This window comes from Arvicanthis niloticus, chromosome 9 (assembly GCF_011762505.2).
Source record: "Arvicanthis niloticus isolate mArvNil1 chromosome 9, mArvNil1.pat.X, whole genome shotgun sequence".
NCBI lineage: Eukaryota > Metazoa > Chordata > Mammalia > Rodentia > Muridae > Arvicanthis > Arvicanthis niloticus.
Window position 1 is genome coordinate 22955575 of NC_047666.1, and position 16328 is coordinate 22971902.

Consider the following 16328-nt stretch of genomic DNA (forward strand, 5'->3'; position numbering starts at 1 on the left):
ACCAGCTGCTTTCTGATTGGCTCTAAGAGAATTCATGAGCTGGAACCCATGTCTGGCACTGCTAATGGGCCCAAGAATCTGTAGCTAGCTAGGTCACAGGCCTCAGGAGAGAACCTATTACTATTTCCTGTTAAATAAGTGGTTCTCAACCTTCCTAATGCTGCGACCCTTTAATATAGTTCATGGTGTAGTGACTCCAACCATAACATTTTTCATTGCTAATTCATTCTGCAATTGTTATGAATCACAATGTACATATCTGTGTCTTCCGATGGTCTTAGGTGGCGCCTGTGAAATGGCACAGGTGGAGAACACAACCTGTGTTAATAGACATACTATTAAAATGATTCCTAATGACTTGCTGCAATGTCTATAGAGCATAGCATCCCCAAGCCCTCAGAGAAGCAAAACCACAGAGGCCAGAACACTCAATCCTTTGGAGCTGGAGTTACAATTGTATGCTGCCTAAGGTGGGTGCTAAGAACTCAGGTTCTCTGAACGGACAGGAAGTGTTCTTAACGGCTGAGCCATCTCTCTAGTCCCACCAGCAACAGAACTTTTAATAAGGTTGTTGACTTATTGTTAAGTAGTGTAGCGTGTGTGGAGGCAGTAAACAAAATGAAGATCAGGATAGGCCAGGAGGATGAGGTAATGAGACACTGGGGCAACCTTCAAATGCTATTGGGAGTGGAAGAACAGCAACAAAGGGGTGGGGGAAGGGCATGGAAGAGATGGACCAGTGTGGTTAAAAGTACTGGCTGCTCTTCCAGAGGACCTGGGTTCAATTCCCAGCACCTACATGGAAGTTTACAACTACCTGAAGCTCCAGTCCTATGGGACCCAACACTCACTTCTACCCTCTGAGGGTACCAGGCATGTGGTGCATAGATATATACAGAAACGTGGACAGCATGTCCATGTATTTCTATAAGGTTCCTCTGCAGAATTTAAACCACAACAAGGCCTCTAGTCTGATGGGTGCTAGATCTGCTTGGTGGGACACTTCAGGCAGAGGAAACAAGAGAAGAGGACAGCTTCCTGTCCCTTTATCTTCCCCAGCTCAGAATTCCCCCCGCCCCCACCCCCGCCCCCAACCCAGCCCCCACCAGAACTGCAACCTGGACTAAAGACGCCCCTATTTTGCCCCAGGTCTAGCAGCCTGGGGTCCAGCTTTACACCTTACTACTCGACTGTGTCAGAGCCATCAGGACCCAGCACAATGCAGTGGTCTCAGTAGCTGTAAGGTAGAAGTGTGGACAGCTGAATTCCAGAGCATGGTCTGTGACCTCATCTACTCAGATGCCAGGTCCCTCATTGGCCTGAGGCAGGCTTCGTTTGAGTGTTTATAATATATCCCAGAAGGGCAAGACTACAGGGTACCTTATGTCACAATTTAGTTCTGGTTCAAGGTGAGAGGGGGGGAAAAAAAAAGCTTACACAGAATTTGAGTGCAAAAAATAAATATAAAATTTATTAAAACACCCACAATATTTTAAAGATGCCAGGAGTAATACAGTTCACAAACTCAGATGTTTGTGTAAATTATAATAAAATACAAATCAAAAAAGGATACATACTTGCAATTTCTAGGTACCCTAAATTAAATTTACTGAAACACTGGGGGAGAAGGGAGGCGATAGCTCAGGAGACAAACCAATAAACTGGAAGGAAAATATTAACAAAAAGGTAAAAATTATACAAAATAAAATTATCAGCATAGATTTACTGTACTAAGATATCTACAGTTTAATAATACACATCCTATTGCCTGGAAACATTGCAAAAAACCTACCATTCATCCATCAACCCCAGATAAACTTCATTTCAAGTAGCCACAGTTTACAAAGTCAAGACGGATTATTCAAGTATGGTTGTTAAGTTCACCTCCATTGGAAGCCAGGTAACCAAACAGGAATTCAAAGAGATAAGAAATAAAACACATCCGAAAGCTACAAGGGTTCTAGGTCAAGTCTAAAGCATTAGTATGCCGTGAGACAGCCGGTCCTTGCTTCTTTAAACACAAGAAAAATAAATGACATCACTCCTGTCTCTCTCCCCCTACCCCCAAAAGAGAAAAAAAAAATCTATATCGGAATCAAGAAAATTTGGGATGTCCAGATGAGCCAATTAGTATTTGTCCCCTGTGAAGAGTGAGGGGTCCCCCTGAATGAAGAGCAGTCGGAGCGAGGAGAGCATGATTGACAGACACCCTACAGAAAGCATCCCTGATATCAGAACAGAAGCAAACGAGGAGCAGGCTGAACAGCTCACTGATCCTCAGGCACGAAGCCCAGCACCCGGCTTCTGTGCTGAGATCTCCCCTCAGGTGAGAAGCCGATTGCTTTGCCCTCTCAGGAAGGCAGCGCTCCCAGAAGCAACTATGCACTGATGGGTGAGTGGGCTGTGAGCCTGGGTTGGGGTATGCACCTCCAATGGGTTATTTTGGTCCAGGGTATGTGGTGAAGTTGGCCTGGTAGGCCAGCAGATAAACCAGGTGTTATGTAGGTTTTCAAATGACAGCAACCGTGACAGAAAGCTCGATGAGATGGACAGAGATTATTCACATTTTATCCAAAAGCAAAACTTTACAGAATGAAAAAAAAAATCCAAGCACGTTCTTTCCCTTAGGCACTCTGTCATTTTACTGCTTAAGAATGAACAGAGAGAACGACCCCAGATGTGTCAAGGAGGTCATCCCATGGACAGCTGTATCATACCCTCATGGAATCTAAGTTGTTGCAATGTCCTGTTTTTGAGGTATTTTTAAAAAGAAAATGTGACAGTGGATGATGTAAAAATTGAGCTTCCTGTCGAGTTCTTCACTTTTGCATCAGCTTATGTGGACACAGGGAGAAGTTTAGCACCAACTAAAAGCGGCCTTGGTGGCAATGAGGGACAAAGAAAAGCACCTGCCTTTAGTCTGAGCACCAGGAGCTATCAGTGAGCAGCAAGAACCCAAAGTCTTGCCCATCCCATCCCTGCTGGGGCCAGGTAAAGGTGCTGCCCCTGGACCACAGCCTGTCCCCTCTGGAGTTAGCACCCTGGGACACAAGAGAATACCTGATGTACAAGAAGAGGCAGGAGCCCTGCCTCTCCTTCTCAAAACCACCACCCCCTTTCTAATCTGGCTAAGAAGACAGACACACCCACAGCACCTGCCCAGGCAGCTGGCCACTGCTGTCCTTGCACAGAGCAAGCTACCTTCTCCGTGAGCCTAGTTTTGGCCACCAAGGGGAACAACAGAACACTAGACCCAGAACACTGCTCAGAGCAGACACAGCACGGTAAACAGAGGTCTACAAAGACAGCACCAAAAGAGGAAAGAAAAGCTGAGAGACGGAGCCCACCTCGTTTTTTGGTTGGTTGGTTGTGGTTTCAAACGTTGATAGCACCTCAGGGAGACGAGATCAGGGACAGTCACATTGAAACACCATAGCACCATTTATTAGACTATTTCAATTCATAAAAATGCTTCCAAGTCCAGAAAACACACTTCAGTAACAAAAGGGAAGGGACTGGTTGAGGCACATCAGGGATATATCCGTTTCTACCAGCTTGGCCTTGCTTTGTCATCTGAGGCAGTCAAGTCTCCTCCCTCTGTGACACTGGGTTTTCAGCTACTGTCAACCACGCTCACACATCCACTGCCATTAGCTACGGAGCCAGAGCTCTGCTCCATCTGTCCTTGCCACTCAGCACTAACGCCCCCTAGCTCTGCAAACTACTGCTTCCTTAGGCAGCAGGTGGGAGGACCAGAGGAGGCAGAATCCCTTCCCATGGACCAAGGCCACCACAGCAAAAAGGCAAAGCAGCACCCCGGAGGGCTGGGGTGGGGGGCTGAGCACTAAAAACCAGTCTTCAAACTGAACCTTCCCAATCCACGTGACCCCCTCAGTGGAGCTACCGACAGGTGGTTTCTCCAGCTAGCACCAGTTATTGTGTGAGACCCTGCTGCAAAATGACTTATATTCTAAAAGAAAATCTCTCGGGTCAGAACTTCAAAAGTCTTCTTGCACACAGCAGGCAGGGAGAACAAAAACAAAGGAGAACAAGACAAAGCTGGGGTGGGGCAGCAAACGCTTGCACTGCTTGTGGACTGCAGAGATGGACGGGCGGGCACACTGGGAGCAGACTCCGAAGCCATCATCTCCCTGGCTGTAATGGTAATTCTCGCTCATGCAGTCAGGTTCTTGAGTTGCAATGGCTTTATTTTTTTTTCCTTCTCATGATAAAAATGTTTTGTCAATCATCTTCAGGACTTAAAAAATGATAGTGCCAGTAAAAATAAAAATTTTGATTTTTCTCTTTAAGAAGCCTTCAGCAGCAAGGGGTGGGGGATAAAGAACTGTGCATAGTTACGTCTTAAATACACGTCTAAAGCATGCTCATTTCAATGACAGATTTGAGGTAGGTTATACATGTAGTGTGTGAAAATCAGCACGGGCTCATGCCATCCACAGCACTGAGCCCTGAAACAGCGCTAGCTAGGACCTGAAAGGCCAATGTGGACGGCCTCTTGCCTCACCTCACGGCAGCCTGTTTCCTGGCCTAGAGCTTATGAACAAAGGCCGTACAGGCTTGGGGGATGGACGTCACATGCTTTTTAGCTTGTACTAGTTTCTCCATTCAACTAATGGCTTTGCTACCAAAGGGTGAGGAGGGTTGAGTATACTGAACATGCCTCAGAGAGATCCACACACTGCCAGCAACAGAGTCACCTGGGCCACGCTCGGGACCTTGCAAGCCAACAGCCAACCTGGGGCTTCCATGGGCCGTATATACGGTCACATTCTCCAAATGCTTTGTAAAATATCATATTTAAGATTATTTAAAATGAAGTTTTTCAAGGCACCCCCGCATCTACCTAAGCACGGAGTCAGATGAGACCTGCGTAAAAGTACTGATGCGATTAAGCAAAATAGCATTTAAAGGACCCAACTCTCCCTCAAAACTAGAAAATTAGCATGCGTCTTAAAGACTCTGACTCTTGAGCTTGTCAAACAGAGGGTCAGAGACTTTCCTATAAATCTGAATTCTGAATAATTCTAAGTCCTGATAAGCTCTTGGGTATTTATTTCAAAAGCAATAATAATTTCATTTTTTTTGTCCTGTAAAATAATCGCAACTTTACAGAATATGGTAAAGGTGGGTTGACAAAGCACATTAAATATTCTTCAGCTACTATTTACAGTTTCTCCCACAATTACATGTTAAAATGTACTTTTTATTCTTTTCAAGTTGCTGTTTAAATCTAGGCAAAAGTGCTTAAAAAAATCTTTCACTATTTACAGTTAAAACCAGACCACAAAAATGCTCAGGACACCTTTTAGCCACTCTCTGCCAGCGCTTCCGAAAGGCTCTCGTCAACACCAGGCCGCTCGGCTCTCAGCTCTGGCACAAGGCACCACAAAGCTTGGGGACTCGGACCTGCCTTCAGCATTGTCATAGGATCACTACGTTCAGTTTATGAAGACCAAACCTGGCTGGAACCATGGGATAACTGCTGTCTCAGGGCTCGGCTGCCACTGTGTGTGCCCTGATGAAGCCCCCCACTCACCACACACGTCCGCACACACAAGCAGCCTGACAACATGGCTAACGGCATCTGAAAACAAACACTCCGTGAGGACTGACCTGCTGCAGACAACGCCACCTCCACCCGTCAGGCCCAACCTCTCGATGTCACAGAAATTAAAGCACCAACGTTCTCATTTTCAAAGAGCTGAATGAATGCACCAGGATTTTTAGAATGGGCGTGTTACAGGGGAGGTGGAGAAGGGAGAGGGAGGAGAGAAAAGATCCAATGGAGAACTGGCCCCCTCAAAGGAGGAAAAGTGTAGCAACCTGTTGAAAAACGCCTGACCCTTGCACTTTAAATGAAGTGTAGACCATGCCCTGCGAGGGCTGGGAGGACTGCACCATTGTCCCGTGTGAAGATCCAGGAATAAGGACGGTGCGTGACCTGCCATCACACTGGCTTGCTGAGCTCTGGCAGGATGCCACCTGCCCTGAGAGTCAGAAAAGTCCCACAGTACTACAGCACCAGGCTCCAGCACCACACAGCACCGCAGAGCGCCACAGGGCACCGCAGAGCGCCACAGGGCACCGCAGAGCGCCACACAGCACCAGGCTCCAGCACCACACAGCACCGCAGAGCACCACACAGCACCGCAGAGCGCCACACAGCACACTGGCTCTTCACAGCTTGGGTTCAACTTCTTGTTTCTAAAGATACAGTAGCCCTTTTTCAATATCGACAAACTTTGGGGCGATTTTTTTTAAGAAAATTGCCACTAAGCTTCCTTCCGCCCAGTACTCACCGGCTTTATCAACGGGACGAGAGAGCCTCTCGACTCCTGCTTCAGCTTGAGGTGCTGCCTAGCGAACTAGGACATCATATGACTTGATAAATAACGGGCAGAGAGGATTCAGTGTGGAGACTAGCAAGCTTGAAGCTGTCTACTTCCAACCTGGTGTCTGGGGACACTAACACCAGCATCTCCAGGCCTGGCCCCCAGATGTCTGCAGCTTCCCCCATTCCACAGAGGAGAACGGGGTGGTCCCAAAGGCTCCCTAGCCCGTGGGAAGGAGGGATAGACCAGGGCTACATGCTAACCTTGGCTGGTGGGGGCAGATGGCTGGGAGAACCTGCAGCTCCCAGGAGGCTGGGCTCGCCAGGCAGGAAGTTCTGCTGGCTTTTCCTGCCCACCTGTAACCCATTACTATTGTCACTTTAAAAAAATCCAATAAATACATATTTTAAATGGAATTTAAAACTACGCTCCTTTGTGAAAGGACACTATAAACTTTCTTTCCATTATTGTGATATACAAGGATAAAATTTTAAAAACAAAAGGAAAATAAAAGCCCCTCAAAACAAGGGGAAAAAATTAAAACAACGCAGAGATATAAATATTAAGATCAAAAAAAAAAAAAAAAAAAAAAAAAATCACCCGACAGCCGTAGTTTCTTCAAAGTGCTGGGGAAGTCGAGGAAGTGGAGGGAGGGCGGGTCAGTTCTGAGGTTTGGACCATAAATACATATATATGATAAGCATATCCATATATGTAGATATAGAGAGACTTCTGCACCCCCAACCCGCCCCCGGGCATGAGGGCAAAAGCACCACAGAGCAGCTCGGGCGGGGCCCGACGCTGAGGTTCGCTGGCTCCTGGCACCTAGATCCAGCGGCTGTAGGGGCCAGTGACCTTTGTGTAGGCGTAAGAGGACACGGTGACCGCCGAGTCTGTGGGCATGGCCAGCGCCTGCCGGGTAGGGATAGCCCCCTTCTTTTCTTTGTGCTGGGGCTCAGCCACCATAGCACCCCCCCATTTTCGCTTCTTCCCGTAGAGCTTAGCCTCCTGCTGGCCCAGGCCTAGGCGTGCTGCCTCCTCTTGCCGCTGCCTCGCCCGTTCCGCCAGCTGCTTCATCTTGGCCTCCCAAAGCGCCAGCCCATGGTTGGGCTGGTTGAGGTTCTTGTGCTGGTAGAAGACCAGCGAGATGCGGGTAGGGTGGCAGCGGTTGGGTTTTTTGAGTGGTGTGGTGGCATGTAGCTCTCGACGGGCACACTCGATGAGGATGGAGCAATGGGCGGGGGCCACGGCCACACCGCCTATGTTCTCATCCAGGAAGTTGTGTTCACTGTCCGACCACAGCTCTTCCTCGTCCTCTTCCTCTGCAGGTCCATTCTTCTCTTCCTTCACCACCCCCTTGCTGGGGGGCTCCTCGGCTGGGCCCTCCTCCAGGCTGAAGGGATCCCATAGCTTCTCCTCTGATTTCAGGGCCCCAAATAGCTTCTCGTTGGAGCTCAAGGGCATGCCAAAGGCCTGCCAGGCTTTGTCCAGCTGGTTAGCCCCTGGTGTGGGAATCCTGCCCTCCTCCACTTTCACAGGATTCCACAACTTGTCTTGGAACCCAGGACCACCCTTCAGAGAGGAGTTGAAATCCCCTGTTCCCATCCCCCATGGCTTCTCAGTCAGGCTGGGACCAGTCAAGGCCGAGGTGCCGTTCCCAAACTTACAGGGGCTCCATGGCTTGCCTCGAAGCCGTCCTCCAGGATGGGGGGCTGACTGCTGACCTTCACCAGTGAACAGTCCCCACTGGCTATCTGGGAAGTGTGAAGGGGTGAGACAGCTGGCCCCAAAAGAATTGAGCTTGTCGGGAACAACCGTGGGGCTTTCCCCCGAAGGAAACACTCCCCAGTTGCCACCTACACTGTTAGTCCTCTTTGGGGACATGCTTGGGCCTCCTGAGTACTGTCCCCATAGATGACTGGGTCCCCCATTCTGAGATGCTTCAGGCAAGGGTGTTCTACTCATCTTACCAGAGTCTCTGGGTACGGACTCAGCCTGGGTCAGAGGGTCTACTGGCTCTTGCTTGATGGATCTGTTGTAGCAACTGGAGCTCTGAGCAAAGGGAGAGTGATCCCTGGGTGCTGGGTGCAGCTGGGGGACCTTGGGTAGCAGATATTCTTTGGGGCCTGGGTAAGCAGGCTGCTGGTGGTGGGGGATGGGGTGGTGGTTATCTGTGGAAACAGCCTGGCCTGGCAGCTCGGCAAACTCAGCACCACCGTAGGCCGGGTTCAGGCTGTTGTGTAGAGCATGGAGGTCTGGCTTCTTCTCAAAATTGCCTCCACTGCCCCCGTGTCCCCAGGCACTGGGACCCAGGAACTGGGAGGGGAAGACAGGGTTACTAGATGGAAAACCATAGTAGCCGAAGGAGGGAAGTGTGTACTTGGAGTGGAAGCCGTTGACGGAGGCTAGGCCCGGCTGTGCATAGCGCGAGTGATAGGAATACACACTGCTCATGCTGTAGGGGTCGGAGGGCCGGCAGCTGCCCAGCACCGAGTAGCTCTCCACCACCGCGTTCCCGCTGTACTTGAAGGAGCTAAAGTGGTTCTGAGGCTCCACCTTGAGGGAGGGCTTCAGGCTTTGCTGGGACAATCCACTCTTCAGAGATAGGCCTGGGGAAGGCAGAAGGCAAAGTGGAAGATGAGGTGGACACCACAGCCTAGCAAGGTCTGGATGCAGAGAACAGGAGATGGAACCTCCTTCCCTGCTTGAGAAGTGTTCTCTCTCTGGAGAGGCAGGATTGGATGAAGTGTTGAGGTGAGTTCAAACCTGGCCTGGACTTACTCCTGGGCTCCCCTTAAGACTCCCAAGGTGGAGAGAGACAGCTTGTGCAGAGCCTGTGTCCTCTCCGCCATCACTCTACTCTCTGACTCCAGGAAATGGCTCAGTTTCAGCTGAAGCTCATTTTCCCCAAGCGTGGGTGTGGGTCCGCAGCAGAGACTGCTGCCAGGGAGAAATGGAAGCTCAGATGCTCGGCCGCTTCCCACCCTCTGCCCCAGAGCCCCAGACACAGTAAGGGTGTGCTGGAGCAGCCACATGCTCTGTCCAGATGCTTTATATCCAGGCACTTTACAGAACGTCTTTCTGAAGGACAGAGTGAGCCACGTCAGGACCTTCCTCCTAAGTGGCCAGTGTGACATGAGGCGGGGGTGAGGCCCCTTCAGGTGGTACCCCTGCTTACCTGGGTCAGTGGTGACACCAGCCAGCTCCAGGGCCTCCTGCTTGATCTTCTCTGGCGTGCTCAGCTTCTCCTTCTGCAGCTTCTTCTTCTCGGCCGCCGCCTTCCGGGCTTCCAGCTGCCGTTGGCGGCAGGACTTGGCAGGCTCAGGCAGCCGCCGGACTTCTCTAGGGAATGCTGTGAGCACCTGGATGGCCCCACTGCTGACCTTCGCGTTCTGGTTCTCCTCACTGCCAAACTCATCCGTGCTGGCCATCTTGTACAGCGGTAGCACATGCAGCTGCTCGTCCTCGGGGATCTGGCCCACGCAGCGATTGTCTTCCTTGGTCAGGGTACAGACCTGCCCCACACAGGGAGAAAAGATATGAGACTGGGGTCCATGCTTGGAGAGAGAGGTCTGACTGAGCTCCCAAACTGTCACCTCCACATGGCCCTACTGGCAGCCATCTACCATGTCCCATCACACTGCCCTGGCCACTAAGGTTCTAGACACTAACAACACAGAGCACGGGAGGCAGCTCTGCCTGAAGCACCATCGCCGCCACTGCGCCTTATCAGCAGGCTGATACCTTCCCCCCCGAATTCTGACCCCTCAGGTCTGCTGCTTCTAAGGTAACCTTTCTTTTTATTAAAAATGACCTCAGAGGGGGCTGGAGAGATGGCTCAGCGGTTAAGAACACCTACTGCTCTCCCAGAGGTCCTGAGTTCAATTCTCAGCAAACACACGTGGCTCACAACTAACTGTAATGGGATCGATGCCCTCTCCCGGTGTGTCTGAAGACAGCGACAGTGTACTCATATGCTAAACTAATAAATAAATAAATAAATAAATAAATAAATCTTAAAAAAATGACTTCAGGAAAAAAATAGTTGTAAACATTAGTTATATATGCATGCATATGATACTTTTGGGTAACTAAATAGGATATTATGAACAGGTTTTTTTGTTTTGTTTTGTTTTTTGTTGTTGTCGTTTTTCGAGACAGGGTTTCTCTGTAGAGCTCTGGCTGTCCTGGAACTCACTTTGTAGACCAGGCTGGCCTCGAACTCAGAAATCCGCCTACTTCTGCTTCCCAAGTGCTGGGATTAAAGGCGTGCGCCACCACCGCCCAGCATGAACAGTTTTTTAAAATAACATTTTAAAAACATAGTTAATGTTTCTTGTACCTTGAATCTTCTAATACAATTTACTTTTTTTTTTTAAAAAAATATTTATTATATATATATATTTGAGTACACTGTCACTCTCTTCAGACATACCAGAGGGCATCAGATCCCATTATAGATGGTTGTGAGCCACCATGTGGTTGCTGGGAATTGAACTCAGGACCTGGGGAAGAGCAGTCAGTGCTCTTAACCACTGAGCCATCGTCTCTCTAGCCCCTACAATTTACTTCTTCTCCTGCTTATGTTCTGAGTTCAGCTGGCCCTTAGCCTTGTGCTTTCCCTTCCCTAACATCCCATGTGATAGACAGAGCAGAGGTCAACAACAACAATGGAGGGCGAGGCACGGTGGGTGGACTGTTACAGGGACAGGCTGCCTCTATCCCTCATCACCTAAGGACTTTACAATGTCAAAGATGGCAATGGTGATTAGAAGGGAAACAGAACATAACTGGGACACCCGCAAGGGTGAAAGTAAGAGGCAAGAGAGGGGCTGGAGGGATGGCTCTGCAGTTAAGAGCACAGGTCCTGAGTTTAACTCCCAGCCACCACATGGTGGCTCACAACCATCTGTACTGAGAGCTGATGCCCTCTTCTGGCCTGCAGGCTCTGTATGCAGAGAGAACACTCATACACATAAATAAATGTTAAAGAGAGGGGGTGGCAAGAGAAAGAGGGGGAGATGTTCAGGCCCTTTAGCGTGTAAGAAAGAGGCCCACCTCACTGAGTCAGGCAGACTGACAGGACCCTGCGCTGCAGGAAACTGAACAAGCACTGTGACTGTCACTGTCTCTATGTGGGGAGCAGGGGTGGCACTCCGGAAGAAACCAGTTCTGCACTGAGCTGCAGGGATTCCTCATGGCATATGGATGGGAAGTGTGTGACTCATCAACTGTCCATCTGTGGGGGAACCAGCTAAATAGCTGATATCAGAGCTGCACATGAAGCTCCAACAAATTTAAATGTGAAGCCACATCCACTGACACAGAAAGCCCAAGTTACTGCTGGTAAAGAAAAGCACACTTCAGGGCAGCAGGTAGACCCCCACGAGGGTGGAGGTGGCCATGGTCATACACACAGCTGCAGAAGGGATGGCCACCAAATGCTGGCTGTGGTTATCTCTAGAGATTTCAGAAAAGGGTTATTTAAAGTTTTTTTTAATTATATGCACGTGTTTGTGTCCATGTGCGTGTACGCTATTGTGCATCACGAAGGCTAGAAGAGGGCACCAGATTCCATGGTGGCGTTACCTGAAGTGCCGAGAAATAAACTGAGGGTCTCCTGAAGGGTAGCAAGTGCTCTCTTAACTGCAAACCATCTCTCCAATTCCCAACTCTAAGTTCCTATAAGCAGATGGCTCAGTGCATAAAGCTATTCTGTGTAAACTGGGGGGCCCACATAAGCCAGGCGCAGGTGAATCTCATCTTACTGGCCACCCAGCCTAACTGCCCAGCTCCGGGTGCTAATGACTGTCTCAAAAATAACACTAAAACCCTTAAGGGTAGATATCTTCATAGGAACACCAGAGATTGACCTTTGGCCTCCTGGCACACTGGCACGCAAGTGCACGCACAGCTGGCCACATGCGCAGACCTACTTGTGTACACACATGTAGAGACTTTAAGACATGAAAAGCTTTAGAAAGTTTTGCTGCTGACAGTTAATCTCTAACAGTAGAGAGTGCAGGAACATGGAGGTCAGATGACCTCCTGCCCCTTCCTGCCCCCCAGTGTCCCCACCTCTTGCTCTCTCTATCCGTGAGGGCCTGCCCTTTCTAGCACTTCAGTCTGGACCCCCAGCCTTCTCCTATGGTCTCCCCAGTCCCTGCAGTCCTGCCTGTACTGGACCCAGCGGAAAAGCAAGCACAGGGGCTACAGCAGCACCGCTTCCCTTGAGGGTGTCTCCACCTCAGTCAGCCCGATGCCCCATCTTCTCGAGCGCACGCATGCCTCTGATGATCCACTCCTTCTTCAAGCCTCCCTGCCTGCTCCTTACACAGCCCATGCAGCCTAGCAGGCGGTTCTAGGAAGACTTCCATTTTTCATCCCCAAACCTCATCTTAGTTGTTCTACTGTTCAGTAAATTCACACATTGGCTCTGGTTCCTCATACACCTCCTGTCACTAGTCCCCCTACTACTGTAGGGTTTTCTCAGAGGAGGGGAAGGAGCAGGCCACCTAGCCAACACTACCCAGGGCTCCAAGAACCCACTGTACTTCCCTCCTCATAAGGAGCAAAACCCATTAGCTGTCTCCTCCCGCTGGCCCCAGGCTTCCTTACCACAGTGCACCCATTGTAGAGGTTATGTTGGTCCTTGTGGGCGTGGGCACAGAAGTCCATGCAGGCTGTCACCCCTGAAAAGGGCCTCCCTTCCTTCAGCCCCAGGCGGCAGTCGATCGCCACGTCCTCATTGGTCACCTGTGTGAACGGTCAAGAACAGGTGTTCAGAAGGCCTAAGTGACAACACCCCCAGGCTGCACCTGGGACCCAGATCTTAGCAGCAGGGTAAGGATCACAGCTGTCTGATGAACCTGGGCCATGAGAGGAAGGTTTTCAGTTGAGAGGCCCTGGCTCTGAAGGAACTGCTCTCTCCCAGGCTAGCTCGAGCTTGCTTGCCTAGACAGACAGGAACTCAGGCTTCTGCAAAGGAAGCTGGGCCAGAGGCACTAGGGTGGGGAAGATGGAGAGTCGGGTGGGCTCTACTTAAGGAGACTTATAAAAGCACACAACTGGCTCCAGGACACCTCTAGGTGGAGCTCTCTTTAAAAATGCAAAGGAAGCCACACCCCCACTTTCCAACAACAGGGAGCATGAGCAAAAATTGCACGTGGCAGACAAAGGCCCTGGCTTCATTCAGTACCTGGTTCTGATAGGCCTGGGGTGCCAGCTGCTTGTATAGGGGAGCAACTTCTGTGGCCAGGTCCTGAAAGCTATTCCGGAGCACTTCCTCCTGCAGAAAAGAACAATTGTACATTCAGAGCTGCCCTAACTGGCAAAAACTTCTTGCCTGAAATGAGCCCACCAGACCCATTGCTGGGTATCACCGTGAAGGGAGGAAGCCAAGTATGTCCAGGGTTTCACAGTGGTCCTCTGTTGTGTCCATTTTAAAGATGGATATACTGAGGCTCACCAGAAACAGCCACTGTTAAAAGGTGCAGTCATCCTGATATCTAAGCTACTCTGTCAGTCACACGCAGCCCTGTCCAGCCCAGGACAAAAGAGCAGGGCCTTCTTGCTTTCAGAGCTGAGTACTGTGGGTCACAGGTGTGAAAGGTGGGCGGGGATTTTCCAATAGGTGTGGATATTCACTCCCACGTTAGAGAAAGCAGAAACTGATGGACCTGTGCTGGAGATTCACATTTGGCCTGGCCCAGAGCCCGTTGCCAACCAGGTGTCAGACATACCCAAAGATTGAAAATCAAGTTAGTGATGCACTAGGTCCCTTGGGGGATCCACATGGTTTCCTGTACTAGCCAGCAAAAATGTCTGCAGCATCAAGAAGTTCCACGTGATGATTGCGGCCCTTCTGCTGCCTCTCTGGCCTGACAGTGCTTGTGGGGACTTGAGGCCATGAACACAAACATGGAGCACTTATGAAGGAACGGCAGCAAGCACACAGCGTAGAGAAGCCAGGAGCACAGCTCAGTCACTAGTCAGCACAACCAACAGGATGGACTCCGTGTGGTCTGGCCACTGCTCTGCCGCTGCCTGGATGCTGCCACAAGCACAGCTCCAGGGCGAGGTTGAAGCCAGGGAAGCACAGCAGGCCTGGACGGGGGAGGGACTCTGCCTCCTTCACCAGGACTACTCATTGTTCTGAGCAAGCTCTCCTGTATGAAGTGAGGTAACACTGCCTGAGTGGTCTGGGACCAGGAGACATGTGTGAGCCTGGTACACGGCAGGTGCTCGGGATGTGGCAATCTACAGCACTGGGGCAGTTCTTGGAGAAACTAAGCCATTGTCTTTTTATTCCTGGCAAGTCTTAGGCCCTGGGACTCTTCAACCCACTGAGGCAGCCACATTTGTTGCTTCAGAAGAAGGGAGGGGGTCTTAGCTTACAAAGAGCTATCAAATTAGAGTGGTCTTAGTTTACAAAATTGTCTAAAACTTTTGGGGAAAAGATTCTGAATTTGGAAAAAAAATAAGATTTTTATATGTGTGTGTATTTATGGCATGTATATGCAGGTGCCTGCAGAAGCCAGAAGAAGGTGTCAGTCCCCTAAGCTGGAGTTGCAGATAGATGGCTGTGAGCCACAATGTAGGTCCTAGGACAAAAATTCAGGTCATTTGGAAGAGCCGTGTTCTTAACCATTGCTCTAGTCCCTGAAAAGAATTCATTTAATTCATGAAGAGCAAAGCCAGGACGGTAGTTACGTGGGCAATGGAGCACAGAAGAGGCGCCCAGTGGACGTCCTGATCTTGGCATAGTGGGAAGCCCTGCCAGTACTAAGAGCCTCAAGCTCTGGAAGGCCAAGACTGGCATCAGGATGGCCAGGATGCTGACCCCTATACCCCAGAAGTACAAGCAGGAGGGAGGGAAATGAGGTGAGAAGAACACTGTGCCCATTCTGGTTAAGAGTCTGAGCACCTACAGCTAGCAGTCCTCAGTTCTCACACTGCCTGCTAATGCAATACATTTTCTGTCCATCTGTGTCATGGCACGTCAATCCTACCTCTGCCTAGATGTTAAGGATGCAAATGGGGAGGCATGGGTGAGGGACAGGAGGGCCTGCCGTGTGCCCGGCATGCAGGCAGAGAGGCATGGAGGGGCCTGCCGTGTGCCCGGCACTTTCCTCACCTCCTTCGGATTGTCTCCTGTGAGGCGGAACTTCCGTGGGGTCTTGCTCCGGGCATATTTGCAGCCGTTGAAGTACATACTCCAGGAACAGCCAAAGGAGAACGAGGCACCACAGGTGTTGGGGTCTTTGCCTTGGCAAGCACAGGTCCGGCTGCAATGTATAACACAGGCCAAGCATACAGATGTGGTCTCTGTTGATATGGCCCCTGCAGAGGACTGGTTTCCACTAGCCTCTGGCAACAAGGGCTCCTCCTTACACCCTACAACTCCATGTTTCCCAATACAGGTTATTCTCTGAACACTCAATGCTTGCTGAAACATGCCTGTTCAGAAGGATACATAATGTATGAGTCTGAAAGAAAAGTTTTTCAGGGGCAAACTTAAAGGGACAGGAAAGACACATGGTTGTTGAGGGCTGGGGGAAGGACTGTAGATGAAGGGTACAGGAGTTATGCATGCTTGCATGTGCGTGCACATGTGTGCACATGTGTATGTACGTGGGCATCAACTTTAGGAGTTATTCTCTTCCATTGGCCCTGGGAAATGAACTAAAGTTGTTAGCCATGGTGGCGACTGCCTTTACCCACTGAGCCATCTCATGGACCCCTGTTCTCAATCTCGACTGGGTGACATGACTATATCAAAATCCTCTGAACTGCTGGGGGTGGTGGAGCATGCCTTTAATCTCAGCACTCCAGAGGCAGAGGCAGGCTTTGAGCTCCCTGAGTTCAAGGCTATCCTGATTTACATAGTTCCAGGACAGCAAGACCTTGTCTCAAAGAGAATGAAACAAAATCCTCCATACTATATACTGAAAGGGTAACTTTACTGAAATTAAA

General features: G+C 50.0%; 1 protein-coding gene across 4 annotated transcripts in view; it reads right to left on the reverse strand.

Moving 5' to 3' along the window:
- Positions 1-1443: 1443 nt before the first annotated feature.
- Tet3 (tet methylcytosine dioxygenase 3) overlaps positions 1444-16328 on the reverse strand; it is a 95154-nt gene continuing 80269 nt past the window's right edge. For all 4 annotated transcript variants that reach the window (XM_076939964.1, XM_034511365.2, XM_076939966.1 and 1 more), the window contains 5 exons: positions 15490-15640; positions 13552-13641; positions 12972-13109; positions 9532-9868; positions 1444-8962 (listed from right to left, as the gene is read on the reverse strand). In XM_076939964.1, the coding sequence (XP_076796079.1) occupies positions 7179-8962; positions 9532-9868; positions 12972-13109; positions 13552-13641; positions 15490-15640 (2500 nt within the window). In that variant the 3' untranslated portion in view covers positions 1444-7178. The remainder of the gene's footprint in view (positions 8963-9531; positions 9869-12971; positions 13110-13551; positions 13642-15489; positions 15641-16328) is intronic.